A 21,166-nucleotide genomic window follows, 5' to 3' on the forward strand; every position below is an offset into this window, starting at 1 on the left:
AATATGTATTCCTACGGAGCAGGCTTGAGGCAAGAGTAAAACTATTATAATAATTATCCATAAATAAACTGTGGCCACAATTGAGTTTCCCTTTGCATCAGCTTCAATAACAACATTGGCTGCATGCCCCTTACCACCGTAATCATCTAAAACTCCGCAATACATAAAAAAAACGAAGTATTAGGCCATGGGGGTCACACAAACTGTACAGTTTGATGCCGTACTTATGGCGTTTCCCTTTTATATATTGCCTAAAGTACAACCGTCCCCTCCATAAAACCATTCCCTCGTCAATGCAACAACTTTTTTTGAGGATAATAAATTGAGTCCATTTTATTGTTGAAGTTAGTCAATTAGAAACTGTACTTTAGAAGCTCTGTTGTTTGGGTTAGGGTACCTTTCAAAATTAATGCATCGCAAAATAAGCAATGAATTTGTCCCTGGCCATGAATTTGGGGAAGCACGTTGAAAAACAGCTTACAAGTTTTCCAATAGTCTTGTATTCGGAGGGTAATTGTAATATTCCCATGTGCAGCAATAGGCCAATAAAAACATTTGAGATCCTCCACGGTAATGTCTTTCACATTTATGGATTCGTGAGCCCTGGGGTTGTAGTAGGTCCACAGAATAACTCCAACGCGTATCTATTCGTAGTAGCCACAATGCCCTCCAAAAAAAATCACATCCACCAGCAACAAGAAAAAATTGATTGGGGGTAATCTCATTAGGCAAAGGGGACTAAAAACTTTTCCTCTTTTGTAAACGGTACATCTTTCATACCTATAGTTTGAGGACTCCATTGTGGTGGTCTTACGTCATAGTCTGGGTCTTCGACCTCTGACTCATCAGTCTCGTATTGTTCATCGTCGAGGTCCGGAGCATAACCAGGGACACCCAGGGTCCGTCTTCATAATCAGAATCACTATTAGCCACAAACTGACGTCCTATTCTGGATTCCACTAGTTCCAGGAGGCAAAATCCATGTCTATTGTATTATATGAATAACACTAAACACACAACAAAAACGGTTAAAATTTGAAGTAGTCTAAAAACTAACCACAAAACGCTAACTGAGAACGGCGACCACAAAAACGCGGGAAAAGTATATCCCCACGAGCGGCCAAAACGGACAACCATACACGACGAAGTGCTGAGAGCACACTGACTGGGTTTCTAAACAATGGCGCTGTGCAGTAGATCTACGTCATGCGCGCCTGGCGCGAGGCAGCCGTGCAGTAGATCTACCGCAACCGCATTGAACGTGTTAATAAGAATAATAATAATCAGGCAACTAAATCAATAGTTCTGATTTTAATGGAAAGAAAGTTTATTTAATCACTTGGTTGCCACACCCGCCTTAACAAGGGCAATCACACTTTGCGTTCAACTGCCATGCCCGTGTTATCACATTCCAAACAGCTGCTTCACTACACAATGCCTAACAGCTGTAAGATGATAAGCATTAGCCTTTAGTAGTGTTTAACTTAAACAGTTTTCACGTAATGATAGTGAAAAGTTGACTGGCTGTTGTTCCGTCTTTATCAGTTCACAAGCTGTATTGATGAATGTCTGTGCCATCAATTATCAATTAGAGAGTTAAGGGAAGGTATCTAAAAGGACTATGGAATATAATATTTAAGAAAATTAACTTAATCAAAAACTGATTACAACATTGATGACTAACTTACTGTCCTAAGAATGTAACTATTAATGTCTTCTAACTTTTTTGGCTGTGTGTTTTTAATAATACAATTTAGTTAAGTGGTAATGTTAAAATTGCAACACAATACAAACACAACTACATTTAGAGCCTTTTCATTGCACTGACGAGTTAGCCAATGCATGCCATGACGCGCTCTAATGAATCTCAAGTGTGATGCTGCCAGTCTTTGGTATTATTCAGTAGCTGGTTTTCTTAGCTTTGAGTAAGTTTTGTTCAATGCACATTGCACCATCAATAATTACAAACTTTTAATTTCAATATAGATGTAATTAATGCACATATGTTATTATGTTCTATAATAAATCTGAATAGAAATTAAAGATAGGAACGTTAAAGAACATGTATTTTGTATTGGAATAATATCTAAATCCAGAAGCATCTCAGTGTAGTAATGTATAAAAATCGACACGGTTTTGTAATTAATCATAAAATTTTGCTAAATATCTTACATCTTCCTAAACTCTTGAGTTTATTATGTTGTCTCTGTTATTGACAGACCTTGGAATCCAACCAGCGGAGGAAAGATCTGTACCAAGCTTTGACGACCAACATGGCTGACATATTTACTTTCTTCTTGAAACTGATAGAGGAACATTACCAGAAACACATTCTGTCACTGGAACAGGGCTCGGTGGTAGAGGCTGCAGCACACGCTAAAGTAGTTCAGGTTTGTTTTATTACAGTTTGTTCATTTGAAGTGTTTTTAAAGTTTCTGTACTATCTTCTTTTAACATCCAAAAAATACTTGTCTCTTGGTAGGTAGTGCTTCTGACTCTAAGTGGATTTGTTGAATGGGTGGCCATGACGCACATCATGGCAGATGAAGGCAAGATGCTGCAAATACTCTGTCTGCTGCTCAAGAATGAAACGTTTCAGACACCAGCAGCTGAATGTCTTTTACAGGTATGCTGGAGAAGGGCATTTTTGAGTATTTGAAAGATCTATGATCTTTGTTGTAGTCATAGATTTCCTATTTAAAAAATGAACAAAGGCCTATTCTATAAGGTCACTCCTCTTATTTCTGTTTAAGTCCTCTTGACTATATCTAATGATCTACTAACTGTCTCGCATTTTATAAGTTAGGGTAATTATACAGATATGTAAGAACAAAAATAGAAACTTGTACACGGTTTAAAAAGGAAGAGAACCTAATTTTATTCATATTGCATTATCTAACTTATATTAAATAAAAGTGCTTACTGTATTAATTATGCTGGTTCATAAATATTGCCTTAAAAGTGCACGAATGTATGTTCTTTTGTCAGATAGTATCTCGGAAGGGTAAGGCTGAGGAAAGGCGACCACTGCTGATACTGTTCAGTGCAGATGCCATGGCTTGTATGTTCCACGCTGCAGGTGTTGCCTCGGAGAAGGCTCTTGACGAGAAACATTATATGTTCCTGAAGAAACTAACGCAGGTTAGTTTACAATGTGTGTTATATTATTATTGTGGTACGTTTTAGTTATTTGCTGAAAGAACTTATTCTGCATAAAAACAGTAATTTTTCTAATTTAGTAACGTAATCAATTATAAAGTCAATCATTAGCAACTTGGACATTTCATTTGTAGTACACTATTATGTACATCATCTAATTTGTATTTTTTTAGGCTTACCAACAGTTTTAGATCAGCATTGTGTTTATTTATAAGTCTTAATCTTCAAATGTTATAAAAAATAATACTATTAAATTAATAAAAAGAACTTTTATTTACTTACTATTTGTTGTAAGGCCATGGTATTTTGTTAATATTTAACTGTGGGTTTTAAGTTTATCATAAATAGTCCATTTTGTCAAAGAATTAAATTATATATTGTCTTACTTAACAATCTGATAGAAGAAAACTGATATTAATGATTTTAACTCGTGAAACATCACACCCATTTCCTAAACATAGAAGATTGCGTGATGGCAATTCGATTACACTTATTTTGTATTATTTATGATTTTCCTTCAATGCAAAACGTTCTTAAAAAATCTGGTGACTAGTTTAAATAAGTTTTTCTCAGAATATAATACTTTTAATAATTAGCAAATAAAACTCTGTTTATAAAAACATAGTATAAGTATTGTACAATCTAATGTAAGGTTTACACTAACTGGGAGATTGTATGTGAGCAAATTGCTGCATGTGTTTTTCATGCATATAAATAAAATAATACGTTTGTAGGCTATATTAAAAAAAAATAATTCAATAAAAGAAGAACATTCAAAATGAATCGAATTTATTATAAGTGAGTGATTGTATTTATACATTTAAATGTTTGTGTTAATGAATATTACTGAATTGGGTACAGGAAATAACATTTTCATTATTTTTAAAACAAATAGAGTTAAAGACTAACAGATGCCAAGGTTTGTGAAGAAATATATGATAAGAGATGAGATGAGACATATATTATAAGTAAATAAATTAAAATGTTTATATTAGAGAATATTACGCTACTAGGTGCAAAGGACAACAAAAGTTCCATTATTTTAAAAGCAAAGTAAACAAAAGACTTTTTGCTTGTGTAGTCTATCAAAAAGCTTCACACAGCTTTGGAAACTGTCTTTGTAAATAGAAACAAATTGAGTAGAATACTTTACTGTACAAATGTATAATGTTGCAGGTGTTAACTGGTATTGGCACACAGCTGTGTTCTCTCTGGGGTAAAGATGAGTGTAATACCAGACCTCCTAACTTCTCCATGTACCTGGAAGCCATAGCCACATTCTCCCGCCACCCCTCCCTCACGGTCGCTCACTACGCCAATGCACTCTGGACTGTGTTTTTCAAACACGAACTCATCTCCAAGGACTCAGTGTTTTTAAGTTTCATTCCTAAGTGGGTCGAGGCCACTGCTCCTAAAATCATGAAGGTGAATAAATAAGTTTATTTGAAAATCTGACCCGTTCTCATGTAATTACAATTAAATTATCAGAATTAGTAGAAATAAAATGATGTATTTCTTTTATGAAACTTGCCTAATGAAATAATTGCATATACAGGTTGTGTTTCCATCAGTAAAATGTGCGACAAGTCCGACTGATTCTGCACCTTACGCAGTACTTGACTACGACTCGGAAGAAGAGTTTAATATTTTCTTCCATAGATGCCGAACAGATATGCTCGACACATTTAAACAGGTTTGAGCTACAGTTTTTATAACTTCTATATTTTAAGCTAGTGAATAATGCAATCATTGGTTTTCAAAATAACTCTTAAAAATTGAAACAATCCTATAAAGAAATGCTGATTTTATTATATTTGAATTTACAAATGTTTTGAACCTCCTTTTATGATCATTAGGGCACTGTTGAGTGTGGTTTGGTGAAGTGATGATATTTTTGGAAAATGGCAGTTTTATTGAACGTTAAATATATTGTAGAACACATATTAGTGGTTAATATGAACTTTTATGTAACCACTTTCAATATCTTGAAATATGCAAAGTAAATACCCCTTGCCCATATATTTTGTCTGTACTGAAAGACTATTTCAGCTGGTTTTCAGGACTTTCTTTGAACTGAAAATAAATTGTATAATTTTCAATTATTTTTATATGTTTACTATATAGTGCCAGATTAACAGATTTTGAGGCCCTAAGCCAAGTCTGTTGTGCAACTTCCTCAACATAACAAAAAACATTTATTTTCTCACTATTTATATTTATAAAGAGTATATCACTAACTGAGAGTGATAGGGTTGTATGTGTCTTTTCATAACAAACACATGATGTTCAGGCTTTTGTATGATGTTATGATTATATTCAAATTTTATATCTCCAGTTCTGTGTACTGCTTTTGTGTAATAAACAGTTTTATGAATTATCTATATATTAAACAGTAGTTATTTGGAATCAGAAATGTAATGTATATCATTGTATAAAAATAAATTATGTTTAACATCCTATATAGAACCATTTTAGTTAAAAACCCAACACATTATAATTAATTTGATTTGAGTAATAGGGTTGTATATTTATTTTTTATTGTTCATATGTGTTACTTACAACAATGTAACTCAAAACTTGATATAAAACTAACAAATACTGTTCGTAACTTTTGATGGGATGATGATGCAATACGACCAAGCGGGTGAAATTTAAAAAATCCAAAATTTGCTAATATCTTTTACCATTTCTAAGTGAAAACAACCAAAACCATCATGTTAAGCCTGTTACTCTCAGCAATCTATAGGTATATTGATTTATATGTATTTTAATAATTCATATAGAATGACATGACGATAATCTCGAAGTTGAGAATTGAATAGAAAATAAATTATTTAAATTTATTGGACAATGACAAGAAGTGGGGTTCAATGAAAGTAAGCCTTACAAATCTTGGACCTAAGGTGTCTAACTTTGCAAAACACAATAGCAGTATGCATAAGCTCCTTCTGTATGTACATTCCCAAGATTTATTTTTTAAACATGTAAATTGGTAGAATTATGTTTAAGACTAGTCATTTGATGTTCAGGCTACCCTGGTGGCGCCCCTTGTGACTTTCACATACATGCAGGAGTGGCTTTCTGTGAGGATACAGAAGACACTGAACATTCCAGAACCTTTGTGCACTGTACAATCGCCATCCTACATTGAATGGGAGGCCCTCTCCATGGTAAGTCAATTGATTCTAATACTTCTTTGTAAAAGAAATAGTAAATTGGTGAACGAACCATATTTTGTGGAAATTATAAAAAAACTAACAATATCAAGCAGTTACGTAACATTGATTTTTTTGTTTTATGGTTGATCAAACATGTAATCTCATTGCAGGACTGTACCTACTCATATGTATGAGTCATAATAATGTTGTATATTGTTACTAACAGGTGCTGGACAGTGTGCTCAGCAGGATAGTGATGTGTGCTGAACGGCCATCTGTTAGTGCAGGACTGTATCTACTCATATGTATGAGTCATAATAATGTTGTATATTGTTACTAACAGGTGCTGGACAGTGTGCTCAGCAGGATAGTGATGTGTGCTGAACGGCCAGCTGTTAGTGCAGGACTGTATCTACTCATATGTATGAGTCATAATAATGTTGTATATTGTTACTAACAGGTGCTGGACAGTGTGCTCAGCAGGATAGTGATGTGTGCTGAACGGCCAGCTGTTAGTGCAGGACTGTACCTACTCATATGTATGAGTCATAATAATGTTGTATATTGTTACTAACAGGTGCTGGACAGTGTGCTCAGCAGGATAGTGATGTGTGCTGAACGGCCAGCTGTTAGTGCAGGACTACACCTACTGGACCTCTGCCTGGCCTTGGAGCCTCAGGACCCCCTCATCCTGTCTACCCTACTTTCCTGCATCTCGGCTCTCTTCGTCTTCCTCAGCATGTCCCCTGCCGAGTCCAGCACAGTGAGTTAACATTTTATCCATCCACAAGATCGCATCATTTTTACCTGTAAATGCTTGCTATTCTTTTAACTACAAATTAATTAATTATTAATGCTGCTCAATTGTGTGTAGAACTATCTTCCACGAGTGTTAGACAAGATCTTCTCGGCATTAGTTTTCACCCTGCCTGGTGAAACAAAGGAAACGAGGTCACGGTCGGTGAAGAATGTGCGCAGACACGCAGCGTCACTCATGGTCAAGATTGGACAGAAGTATCCTCTGTTGCTACTACCTGTGTTTGATCGTATCAAGATGATCGTCAATGACCTTGAGAACAAAGCTGATGCTCTTAGCAAGCTGGAGATTATCTGTTTGCAGGTAAAAAACAACTATACCGCTAAATTCATATTTCAAGGTACTTGCAGAAGTACCTCTCGTGTAAAAATTCATCAAATCGTACTAGTTATATTTAAATCAAAATAACAGTTTTTTGCTTTCCATTGGTGCACTTTTAGACATTCAAAATTATTGAGCTCGAGTGTATCACATGAAGGTAGTTTTATTGCATTAGTGAGCAAACATCAATGGGATATGTGATGCAGGAGGCACTGCTGCTGATCAGCAACCATTTCTGCGAGTACGAGCGGGAAAGTGTATTTGTGGGTGAAATATTGCGACCGGTGGCGGACCAATGGCTGCTGATGGCCACCGAGGTGTTCACGACTCCTGAGGCTTTCATGGCCTTCGTTGGACTGGACAAGCCTCCTGTTGAACCCAGCAGCAATGACATCAATGGCCGCAACAGATCCCAGGTACGTGTGTGGTCTCCCTCCAGTCAAGATCAAGGTTGTCAAGAGTGAATTTGAATGATACCTGGTCGAATGTTCAGTAATAAAATCCAAAAATTTTATGCAAGAATGTATATTGAAATGCAAGATTTCTTTGTTTTACTGATCATGATTGATCAAGGCAGTGCAGGGCATTTATTACAATACAAATCATTAAAAGGCCGTATTTCTGGTAACTCACTTAATTTTACATCTAAATCCTAAAAACTTAAAAAAAGTTATTTATTATTATGAAATAGTTGGTTATACAGTAATTATGAGAGAATGTATATTTATATACAGTAGAGTCCCGTTAATCCAACCTAATTGGGACCGAGCCCTATTCGGATTATGTGATTGTTCGGATTAGCCAGAATTACAGAAAAATACGGTTTTAAACTTGAGAATGGGTCTATTTTGTTATAGAATTATCAACATTGTTTATTAAAACATGTTTTCTGACTGTTGCATTGTATTTCTTGACAAATAAACGTGTTTGCGAAAACTAAACACATTTACCGTATTTAGTGTGAGAGTTCTATTGTTAAGCAATGTGAGCGTACTGGATATTGTACGGGTCCACGCGTTCAATAGTTGTACGAAACTACGCGTCATCCAATAGACTCTCTTTAATGCGACAGAAGACAATAACTGAATTTATGTCTTTTAACAATTAATATTGTACTCAATAATAATATCAGTACTGTACGTCCAATTTTTGTTTGATTTCACTTCTTAATACAGTAATTTAACTCATACTTAACCTATAAGTTTCAATTTGGTACTGTATTTAACTTCATTATTTATGTACTGTACCGTACACAATTTGTCTTAATAAAATACTGTATGTCTATTTAATTAGTTTTCTTTGTTTATGTACGAAATGATGCAGCCATTTTCATTTTTTAAGTAATTAGTTCCTATAACTGTTCATTATCGTTATAAATAATTCCTCCTGGACCTGTTCGGATTAACCGACGTTCGGATTACACGTGTTCGGATTAGCGGGACTCCACTGTATTTGTAAGTTTTAAACTATGTAATGTCATCTCTTTCATTTGCTGGATGACGGAAAGAATTCTGTTACTGGAAGTTGTGTTAGATAACACAAATAAAGTAAAGAACAACCAATTATCATAATGGTTTTTTAAAGATTATTTTTGTAGAATTTTCAAACAATCTACATACGCTATTGGTAAAAAAATATGAAACTCATACAAGTGACAAATTTTATTAAATTTCCTCCTTCAGAATAGTTGGAATAACATTATCTCATCACACAAAAATAAAATTATTCGGAAAACATTTTATACATGAATCTAAAATTACTTCCAAAATTAAGTTTCTTTTAATAAGAGCCTAACTACATTATTAGCTGACTTATATTTTCAATCTTTTCACATTTTTGTTGATTGTTGTATTCAGATCATATGTGCTGTGGACGTGCTTTGTGCTGTGGTAAAGCGTTGTGCCTGGCCGGAGGACCCAGACCGAGCCCTGAGGGGAGGTTTTGTTATCGGTCGAACAGATGCTGGCAACCCCATCTATCGCAACCCTGCCACTCCCCACCTGCTCCCTCTCTTGCCCGGTCTACTTGCGCTCATTAAGGTGTTTAACTCACTCTGGACACCACAGGCGCAGGCTCTTCTCTCACCAGTGAGTGTACACTAACCTAAGTAAGCACTAGGTAGCAATGGGGCTGAGATTGTTAATGATAAGGTCATATAGTTGTTAAGGTTTGATAGTAATGAATTAGTTTTTAAGGAAGGAATTGCAGCCTCCAATGACATTTTTTTATTTTCTCTGTGCTTTCTTCAGTGTAATGGATTATGCTGAACAATTAAATAATGTTTTGAAAAGTTTTCATACAAAGAGACCACTGATCTCCACGATACTCTAAATAGTAGATAATACTCTAATCAGGGATATCTATGTTTTAAGATGAATGCTTTGATTTGAACCCATTTATGCTTTAGACAGTAGTTAACTAGTTATAGCATTTGTCAATAGACAGCTGCTTCTGTGTTCAAAATAGTGTTGACATTTATAAGGAGGATAGACCCTCCAATGGTATTTCGTTTTTTTCTTCAAAGGACTAATATATTGATTTTTCATGCCCCAGTTGAATTTGGGGGATAAAAGTTGCATGAATCTGGGTGAGGATAGCAAACATTGGTTTCACCTCCAACTGTTATCTGTTAACAGGTTTCCGTTTGTCCATAAGTGAGCGAATAGTGAATAGATTTCACTGCAACCCATTCAATTTGCAAATCCTATGAACGAATTCTTTTAAATAATTTTTATAATATTCCTGTTTTTTTTTCAGTAAGTTGATGGTTCAGCAGTAACCCTTATGATAGTATTGTTTTCTCAAAATGTTCATTTGTTTTTTAGATTAGGAAGTTATGGAACACTTTTAACACGGTGGTCTTAAATCAATTATTGTGGACTGACCATTTTTAATTTTTAAAATCACATTTATATTAGTTTATTATTCAAACCACTTTGTTAGTAGTTTGAAGCACAAAAGAAGTTTCTGATACTGATTCATCTAAGATAAAGCAAAATTATATCTCTGCAAAATGTTTATATGAATCATGTATCTCATGTTTTAGCGCTTGGAAGCTTAAAATGACATGCACGTGTTCAAAAACTTGTTCTTTCACTTTGAATCTTTTCCCCATTACTAGCTCTTTCCTTTCATGACTCGTTGTATGGCAGAACATTTCTCAATTATGAATCATACTTTGTACCTGAAAATATCTAATCTGTGATACATCAATCTTAGATTTGTGGAGATATGGTTTGGGAGAAATATGTAATAAATTACTTGTTGTTATTATAGTGCAAGCAAATGTACAAATATTGTTTGTTCTAGGGATATAAGTCTGCCCATGCCATGTTGGACGTTGATCGTAACAACCTGCTGGGCATCCCTTCATCGTCAGACCCCATGGATGCTACCCGGCCACCTCACACACCTCTCCACCGCATGCAGCACTTCCTGTCCCAGGTGCACGACAGCTGCTACCAGATCCTGGGCCACGCCTTCCCCTCCCTGTCTCGTGACTTATACCAACTGCCACATCTGGCCAACAGCCTCATCGTCACAGTGCTGTACAACCTGGAGGTAGGTGAATATGTTTATAAATATACCATAGTAATATTTCTTCTTATAGAAAAACTCTGAGGTTAAATGTAAGGGAAATTTAGTAGCGAATGTACTTTTTTAATGTGTAATATTTTGTAAGCAATTGACGCAGTTAAACTAATGTACTTTCACTGTAAGCTGTTGTAGAAAAATACAATACATTCTTATTTGTATATTTTTATAAGGAGTAATTTCTGCAAGTGAAATTAAGTTCTTAAATAATAAAAACCTTTACAAGTCCTATAAATTGAATATGTTTTTCTTGACAGATTTTTAGATGATAATGATGTATTGAATTTTCATAGAAATGTATAATTTAAATAATTACTGTTAAAATATTCTGTATTGTTATTTCATCATAGATGGTGTGAAATACACTGGTTTTCAAAAGTAAAAGTTATTAAAAGTATTCCAATATTCAAAAGAGGTGATAAAAACCCATTTCAAATGTTTTTATTCTGTTTCATAATGTCATATCTTCCAATAGGATTCAAATTTTCTATAAAAAATAAGTATTCTTTTATGATAGAAGTATAATCTGGGCTTCCTCAAGGTTCTGTTTTTAATCTTTTTATTTTTATATCAATGACCTTTCTATAAATCTTGATATACATTCAGCTTATTTATTATCTCTTATTTGATACTGTGTGTAATATGTACTTATTTAAATTATAGCTCAATAATTTGTATTAATATAATAAATTGAGTTAACTGAGAACTAACTTAAGGTAACTGTGGTTTTGTACAATATAATTGAAATAATTGTAAATTTATACAATTGTATTACAATCAAGTCCGCCAACCCCAATTGAGTTTATGATGCTAAACATTAAAAAATTCCATGCAATATTTCTATCTTGGATGTAACACAAAGCAGGGCAAAGTAAAAGGTTTGAGAACCAAGAAATTCAAACAACAAGATTTTAAGATGGCCTCCATTCACTAGTTAAAAAACTATCATTTAGTGATAAATCTACTCGAGTTGATTTGACGTACGGTTGAGTGACACCATAGAGTGTAATCTACAATCAACAAGGTTAACTACTAAAATTCAATTCATCTGTAGCTATAACTTCAATATGTGTAGTTAACACCTTCCTTGTGGAGTGTCGTAGAGTTAAGAGTAGGAGAAACTGTAATAACTGTGAAACTATGAATTCAGGTTGTAGTAATCCGTATTTGGTATTTATATTATTATTGCCACATATTGATTGGAAAAATCAAAGTGATCTTCCACTTCCTGTTTTAGTACATTCCTGACTACCGATTGCGACCAATGGTGCGAGTGTTCTTCAAGCCATTCGTTGCGTCCTGTCCTGCCGACTGCTATGACACTGTGGTGGTTCCTGTACTTGCACAGTTCACTCCCTTTAGTAAGCATCCACTTCGTATCCTGCAGTTATAGTGTAGGACTTTATGTGCTGTTTGTGTTGCAACTCTCTGAAACTACAGTTAAATTCCCAGAATATATGGTCAAGGTTATGTTTTGTTTGTTATGTGTAACATTTAAAAATTGATTAACATATAATTATGATGACATAAAGCATATGTTGCCATATAATGTTTTAATTATTATGCACTGGAGTAATACTTTAGTGTAATAATGCATGAGTATAAAATATTTTCTTTATTAGATACTGCTACACTTCAGGTTGATCAGATATAAGTGATAATATTATTTTAGGTTTTCAGATTATTTCAATTGGACTATTTGAAGATGAATCCCACAAATGTATTCAAAATGTGTACTCATATAACTAATTAGTACCTGCCTTTATCAATAATTAAAAAGTTTGTAATACCAAACGTGTGAGTTTACCAGGATGTGAACCAAATGCTAGTGTTTGTAGAAACAGCTGATGTTGATGGACAATGTGTTGCAGTGTTTACAAGACTGAATGCCAAATGGCAACACATAGCTGAGCTGCAGGAGACTGGCTCCGCAGACGACGAGAACACAGATGCTCAAGTAAGTGTCCTAGAGTAGAACCGGTTAGATATTGGTTTATATGTCTAGGTATACATCCACGTATTATCTCCAGTAGACCGTCTAAATAATAGAGGCAACAGGACATCATAGGCAGTTCTTTAACGTGAGTTTTTAACCCGTAACAGCCTAGTGTAGCCATATGTACATAGGAATTTAAAATAAGTTTTTGCGATCGGTAATTTGTGTATTGCTGATCCAGCCAATAAATAAAGATGTGGAGTATCTCCTTAGATTTGGTTGTGAATTCTGTGATCGATTCTCGAATCCAAATCTCTTTAGTAGATTTGAGATTTGGCTTTGACACATCACTACTCCCTATACTCTCTCATTGTTAGGCCAACAGTAGCCTTAACATTAGGGAGTTTTGCCAACTTCAACAGTCATCCTCCGCAATGAACATGTTGTGTGATGATGTCAAGGAAGTTCATTTTTAAGTTCACACAATTGTATTGCTTTGAGCCATAGTCAATCCAGTATCATGACACTACAAGCTATGGGATAATCATTAACTTAAACAGGGGATGTAGAAAGCCTTAATCTGACTATCAAGAATACATGTCCAAGTCTTAAGGTAATGGTGACGATCTACACTTTGGCTTTGACAAAACGCAACTCATGCTGACTCGTGATCTGGTGGTTAGGCAAATCATATTTTAAAATTAAGTTCACCATTATTGTAGTTTTAAGTCATCTTTACAAAGGTTAGTCTATAGTGTGTTTCTGTTTGTTGCATTTACACAGTTTTATAATTCAGTTAAAGTAATAAAACCTTATGTAGTTAATCAATAAGATGTTTCATTAGGAGATGTTGGAGGACATGCTGAACCGACAGTTGACCCGTGAATACCTGGATGTATTGAAGCTCGCACTGGTGGGGGGCAGTGCAGCGGAACTCAGCAGCTCGCCTGCTATGGAGGAGGACTGTAGCGAGCTTCGACCAGGCCATGCAGCTGAGGTTATCAGTGAGCTAGGACTGCGTGTGCTACACTGTGAGCCCACCTGCCAGGCTGTCACTCTGTGCCTGCTCAGGTCAGTCACCTATCTAGTCACAGTGTTTTTATTCCTGGAATATCCTACAAAAATATACATATATTTATAATTTGTTTGCTTGTTTTAAATATTAGAAAATGATTTTTATTGATTTGTCTTGATTATATTTATATAATTTTGTTTTGTAATAAAGATTTGCAGTACATAAAATTACATATGTGCTACTTCTTTTTTTCTGTTCAGTTCAGATTAGCTTTTGAATATTTTACATTCACTACAAGCCTGTTTCTTGTTTTATTAATATCTATCTATATTATTAAAAGAATTTCTTTGACTTTATACAGCAGTTTTAGGTTTCTAAAGCTATTTATTTTATGTACATATTTGACTTCAGTCGAAAGCTCTTACACTGTAGATGTGCCTTTTGTGGATTTGAAATACATTTGACTGTAAGGCTCTTCCCCACAGGTGTCCAAAGTTAGAATGTTAACCCTTCCTACGCGGCTAACGACTGTAGACGCGGAACTGCCGATGCTTTAAATGCGGATAACGTCTACAAACGCAAAAGCTTTACTTTTTAAATGGGGAAGAATTGGTTGTTAAAACTTCCGTAAGAGAGCAGGTTGATGTTCCTTTCGACTGTCGGGACTAGACAAAACGCTTTGTCACCGTTGGTGGACGTTGTAACGGTATCTACTCGGGTTGAAAGCAATCGCGGCTTGTTTTTGTATGGCCTGTGACGCGGCATACGCCTACAGACGCGTTCGTTTCATTCAGCTGTTTAACTATGTGTGTGTTGGTCGTATGTTGGTTATATTGTTAAACAAAGTGTTTTGAATCAGTCCGTTGTTATTCTAATAGTGTTTTAGTTTGTTTTTACTAACATTTAGTATAATTTTTTGTTATAATGGCTAATCCAGATGATCCAAATTATTACTACGAACAACGTAGTTTGAGCGCATTTTTGGTATATTATGTGTAATATTTTTTTTCAATTATCTGTCTTGTATTTTATACCAGTTTCACCATACAAGTCCAGTTTATTTATTCTAAATAAATAAGGTTTATAAGTACAATATCTGTTTCATTTCCCTTGTAGGCTATCGTATAAATAAGTTTGTGTTGAATTTCATATTATTACATTTCAAAATCTTATACTGAACTTATTTATTTTTATGTACTAATTATACAGAAACTTCAGTTACAATTTACTCATTATAAATGACCTGTATAAATGTAATGTAATCTGTCAAATAGTGTTCCTATGTACATTATCCTGCAATGCAGTTTATTCAAAATTTCAAATGTTTTCGTGCGTATAAAATTCTCAAAATTATGTAATATTGCATGTGTATTATTTTTTCTTATAAAGGTAATACCAAGGAATATGAAACAAAAATTAGCATTGGGAAATTAAAAAAAAAAATATTTTTTTATGTCTTAGCGTTTGACAGTAATTTAAATTAGGGCTTTAAGGGTTAATCTTTTGAGAGATGTTCTTACTTTAAAATATCCTATTATTAACCCTTTCCGCTCGGATGGGCAGCAGTGCTGACCAAATATGGCTTCTCGTAGGCTCGTATTATTTTAGCGCGTATTGTCCACTCAGATCGGATGGGCAGCGGTGCTGTCCACTATGGCGCCTGCGTGCACACAGGAGCCATGTCATTGTTGCGTCCCCACCAGCTCGGATTTATTTTCGCCGCGTCATTGATACTGTGCCTTTTAAAAAGTTAAATGGATTTAAAGGTCCAAAGGTAAATAATAATGTAGTCGAAAAGTATTACAATAGAAATGTTATATTTCCATAAACTAACATGAGTTACAATGAGTATTAATAATGTGACAGTAAATAATTATAACATGATAAAAAATAAAATTTAACTGCTTATTATTGTTCCGAATACAAATTTAACTGCAGGCTAGTTGTCATCTTGTTGTTGAAATATTTGGGATGAATGGTACTTTTCAAAACAAACACCGATGTGAAGACCGGTCTCATTTTCACAAGTATTGCAATAAAACTTCTTTCTTTTCCTGGTGCCGCCTTGTGCTCTGGTGCTACACACGACGCAATTCTTCACTTTTCTACCTTCAAGAGGATATGGTAGATGAAGTTTCCCATTTAGTCGGGAAATGTCTTGCAATTGGGATGGTCTTCCTTTTTTATTTGTGTTCCTTACATCGCCAACAAGCTCTAATACCAGTAAAACCAGGTATTAATACTGATATATTTACACTTTTATTTACAGTTATATTTACACTGATATCTACAAAACTTCATTTACACTAATATTTAATAAAATTGCACAATACTAAGAATAATAAACAATCTGTTCTAATAATGCGTGTAGGTTAACTCACTAGTGACAATGTGGTTAAAAGCGCGCTAAAACGAAAGTCTAGAATGCAATATTGACCAGATGATCAATTTCCAAGCTTTGTAATGAAACAGCTGATTGATCTTAATGCGTTGTATTATAAAAAAATACGCCAGAATAAAAAAAAAGAGTTTATAACTTGTGGTCAACGCTGCTGTCCATCCGAGCGCTAGTACGATTATTCAACGGACAGCACAGCTGACCATCCGATCTCTGAGGACAGCAACTCTAAAAATATATGCGCGCACTAGAGGAAATGGCGGTGGCCAACACTGCTGCCCATCCGATCTCTGTGGACATTCTAACATTACCGCTCCGAGCGGAAAGGGTTAAAACATGTCTTTAACATCCACTAAATAACTTAACATCGGCTTATTTCTTCATGATGGTCCACACTCATGTATTATAATTTTAACAAAACCTTTGTGTGTCAAATGTAACTGAAAATATTTAAGCCAATAGATAAAAATCCTTCTTGAGATTTATTGCCACATGATATATTTACATTTTTGTTCATTAAACTGGGTTTAATATCAGTGTTTAAATAATCAAAGTCTACATACCAAGTCACCAAAACATTGTATATGTATTGCGGTAGTTAGGCTATATGTATCATTATACCACATTAAAAATCTCATATGGTTATATTTAGTTTGTTTATCCTCTAAGGTTCAGCTATATTCCATGTTGACATGTACCAAAATCTCAGAACATTTTTTCGCATTACTTCAAGAGGGTGCCTGCTGATCCCCACTTCTGTCATTTCCATCGAGATGGGCAATGTCATAGTATATTCTCTTACTTTCTTGGTTTTCACCACCCTCTCTATATACAAAATAATTATACTCATTCCACAAATAGCAACATCATAAAAACAAAAATACAATTAGGAACTTGTGCTATCATAAATTTTATGTTCGCTTGTGAGACCTTGAAAAGGTATAAAATAAAGATTAATGAGAGCCACTTACTTATCATTGGAAGTTGCTCCAATTTCTCTGCTTTTTTATCATTTTATCTTAATAGTTTCCCTTACTAAAAAAAGGTAATTAAAAACGTAGTTGCTGCCATAATATTTTAACTAAAAACTGTGTTTAGGAAGCCAACATTTTGGTTAAAAAACAACCAATGTGTTTAATTTTTTACTTCAGTAATTAGCTATTGCTACAATTTATTATTTTAACAGACAATTGGTTGAAATAATTGTTTAATCCAATGATTCAAGGAATTCCTAAAAAGAGACAATGTAGGAGTCAAAGTCAAATCTTTATTTATACTATGCATATGAGTACAATAAATATTTTCAACTACAATTATTAAGTTACTTTAATAATTAAAGTAATGTTGGTTGAAAATTGTAATTGTATAAAATTCTTGAAATGAATAAAATGCATTTTCAGTTAAATATTTATTTAACTTTAGTTTAAACTTCTTGACGTCTTCTACATTTGTTATTATTTTTGGAACTGATTTGAGAAATTTTATTTCAGCATAAGAAATTTGGTGTGTGAAATATTCTATATTATGCTTAAGTAAAACTAATTGATAAACATTCAGCATAGACTTCTAGTACTGTGAGTAAGATAATTTTGTTCCTGATTAACATTTTGGTGAAACAATGGAAATAAGGTCTCTCTTCTATTTCTTTTAGTCAGAATGGTTTTCAGAGTTTATTTTTTTTTAATTTTAATATTTTGAATATTGATAAGTAGTGTAACATTTTCATGAAATACTTGTTAAATTTTATTTGTATTAAAATGTTTTATGTACATTTTAAAATGTTGTAGAATTGATTGAAATAGAACTGTTTTTCTCATGGAAAATTTTCAGAAACCCTAAGATATCGAAACTTAACTTATTACAATTTGAAAGACTGGTACAATTTTTCACCAGAAGGTAATCACAGTTATTGTATTATAATGTCTAACTTCATAAAAGACAAAACAGCACAATATTAGTTTCATGTAACCTTTTTAAATGCCACAAAAATGTGACAATACTGTTTGTGTGTGAGGGACATTGTAGTGATGAGCAGTCTTCGATTTGAGGTGGAACACACTGGAATAACACTCTGGTACTTTTCCCTGGAAAAATAAAGAAACTTGCCCTTGTCACTCAGAAACGTGTAAAATCACTGTTTTGGGACCTCGTATTTTTTTCTGCTGGACGGCCCCCAGACCTCCCTGTCTTCTGGGAAGTTTTCCATACTTCCAGATCCCCTGGAGTTTTGTCACCTAGAGTTCTAGAAATCATGCTCAATGTGTAAAAGGAGCTTATTATGACCATTGTGTTGTGTAATTGATAGTGCTTTGGTGTACGGTAAATGTCTTTGTCTTAACCTAACATTAATACCTCAAAATACACAGAACATCAAACTGTTGAGATCTGAATTATGATTTTACTGTTTATTTTAAGAAAAATATAGTACAACCCAACAAATGATTTACATCAAACTTTTAATGCTTTTCTCTTGTACCTCTATCTGTATGGTATGTATGTATTTAAACTATTTTCTGTACTCAGCTTGAAATTATACTTAATTTCAAGGTGAAAAGCCATTAAACAATGTACGAGGTGTGTTAAAAAAATATCGCGAATTTTGAATTTTCGCGGGTTACTTATATTCGAATTTCGATTTTTTTTTTGGCGTTATGTTGGTACATATGTCTCTCACTTATGTTGACAATTTCGGCCATTTTGAATGTTCAGTTAATTGTTGACAGCTGCTTTGCTTGCACGTGTATTGGTTCGTCTTCGATTTTTACCTATTCAAAAAATTGGAACAAAGAACCTGTATCAAATTTTGTGTGAAAAACGAAATTAAGTGCGCGGATGCATTCCGAATGTTTACTGTGGCATACAGAGAAGCTACTTTGGACAAAAGCAATGTTTATCGATGGTACAAAATGTTTTCAGAAGGCCGAGAAGATGTGAACGATGAAGAGCATGCCGGACGCCCGAGCTCTTCAACAACAGACGAAAAAATTGGTGAAGTGAAGAAAATGGTATTGGCCAATCGTCGAATTACCATTAGAGAAATTGCCGAGGACCTAGGCATATCGATTGGCTCGTGCCATTCGATTTTAATCGATAATTTGGGCATGAGATGGGTCGCCGCAAAATTCTTACCAAAATTGCTCAATTTTGATCAAAAACAGCATCACATGAACATTGCTAATGAGATGTTGGAATCTGTCTGCGACGACCCGAATTTGCTCCAGAGGGTCATAACTGGTGACGAATCGTGGGTTTATGGTTATGACATGGAAACCAAAGCTCAATCATCTCAATGGAAGCTGCCGCACGAATCAAAACCGAAAAAAGCACGCCAAGTTCGATCGAATATGAAAGTTTTGCTTACAGTTTTCTTCGATTGCAGGGGCGTGGTGCATCATGAGTTCTTGCCACATGGTAGAACGGTGAATAAGGAATATTACCTGCAAGTTATGCGCAATTTGCGCGAAGCAATCCGCCAGAAACGCCTGAATTCGTGGAAAAACAAAAATTGGCTTTTGCACCACGATAACGCCCCTGCTCACACATCGCTGCTTGTACGCGACTTCTTGGCCAAAAACAACACACTAATGATACCGCAGCCACCGTATTCCCCAGATCTGGCTCCCTGTGACTTTTTCTTGTTCTCGAAACTGAAGAGGCCCATGAAAGGACGACGCTACGCCACGATTGACGAGATAGAGACGGCATCGAAGGAGGAGCTGAACAAGATACAAAAAAATTATTTTTTGAAGTGCTTCGAAGATTGGAAAAAACGTTGGCACAAGTGTATAATATCCCAGGAGGATTACTTTGAAAGGGACAAAATAGATATTCACGAATAAATAAATAATTTTTGAAAATACACAAAATTTGCAATACTTTTTGAACACACCTTGTATCTAGTTGTTAGAGTAGATCATTGATTTTGATTTTGAAATGATCTAGGACAGTTGATTAATTCATTAATATACTAGATATTTTTTTCTTAAACAATTGGATGAGAAAGGAAAATGTATATAAATTAATTGTAGTGTCACTAATTTCATTCAGTGGGGAGGTGAGTATAAACAGAGTGTAAGATAAATTGAGTGCACTCAAACGCTTTGTGCAGTGCGCTGGCCTGGAATGACAGCAATGGCAGCATGAAGGCTGGGGGACTGGTGGCGCCGGTGGTGCGGCAGCTGGTACAGTCTGGTCGCATGAGTACAGTCCTGGCCACACACATCATGACAGTGGTGCTCCAAGGGCTGCAGGTCCATGGACAACACGACGCCAATCAGGGCAGTCTGCTGATGCTAGGCACCCAGCTGTACGAGCTTCTTCGACCCAAGTATCCTGAGGTCCTCGAGGTATACAATATAACTTCTTTTTCGGCAATTTCTTTTTTTAAATTATTAAGCTTATGTAAAGACGTCACAAAAGTGAGTTTTAAAAAGATATCTTTTTTTTATTGTATGAAAGGAAGCAGACAGAGTTCAGTTTTTAGATTAAATACATGATCAGTTTATTCATAATTGTTAGGATTTCAGACCTTGCAATTGTTATGCATTTATGGAACGTTTAGAGTTCAAACTGGTTTACATATTTTTAACATGGGGTTCCGGATCTCTCTAAAATTGTCCATAAAACCAAGCCCTGCACCCAACATCTTCTTCAAAGTCCTATTACCTCTTAACTTTTCATAATCTAGAAACCTCCACCAAATGCTGATCGCAATATCAGGTTAACAATTTTCCTGCAGACTCATTTTTATACATACTATGGCCTTGTT

At 34.7% G+C, this 21,166-nt stretch overlaps 1 protein-coding gene across 2 annotated transcripts in view; it reads left to right on the plus strand.

Annotated features, from left to right (window-relative positions):
- The window catches only part of LOC124362247 (exportin-5), a 40,819-nt gene that overhangs the window by 10,705 nt on the left and 8,948 nt on the right, over positions 1-21,166 (plus strand). For both annotated transcript variants that reach the window (XM_046816589.1, XM_046816590.1), the window contains exons 4-18: positions 2,220-2,390; positions 2,483-2,626; positions 2,989-3,141; positions 4,336-4,584; positions 4,715-4,852; positions 6,189-6,329; positions 6,895-7,080; positions 7,192-7,437; positions 7,662-7,871; positions 9,312-9,542; positions 10,765-11,016; positions 12,287-12,410; positions 12,921-13,006; positions 13,830-14,056; positions 20,507-20,744. In XM_046816589.1, the coding sequence (XP_046672545.1) occupies positions 2,220-2,390; positions 2,483-2,626; positions 2,989-3,141; positions 4,336-4,584; positions 4,715-4,852; positions 6,189-6,329; positions 6,895-7,080; positions 7,192-7,437; positions 7,662-7,871; positions 9,312-9,542; positions 10,765-11,016; positions 12,287-12,410; positions 12,921-13,006; positions 13,830-14,056; positions 20,507-20,744 (2,796 nt within the window). The remainder of the gene's footprint in view (positions 1-2,219; positions 2,391-2,482; positions 2,627-2,988; positions 3,142-4,335; positions 4,585-4,714; positions 4,853-6,188; positions 6,330-6,894; positions 7,081-7,191; positions 7,438-7,661; positions 7,872-9,311; positions 9,543-10,764; positions 11,017-12,286; positions 12,411-12,920; positions 13,007-13,829; positions 14,057-20,506; positions 20,745-21,166) is intronic.

This window comes from Homalodisca vitripennis, chromosome 5 (assembly GCF_021130785.1).
Source record: "Homalodisca vitripennis isolate AUS2020 chromosome 5, UT_GWSS_2.1, whole genome shotgun sequence".
Lineage (NCBI taxonomy): Eukaryota > Metazoa > Arthropoda > Insecta > Hemiptera > Cicadellidae > Homalodisca > Homalodisca vitripennis.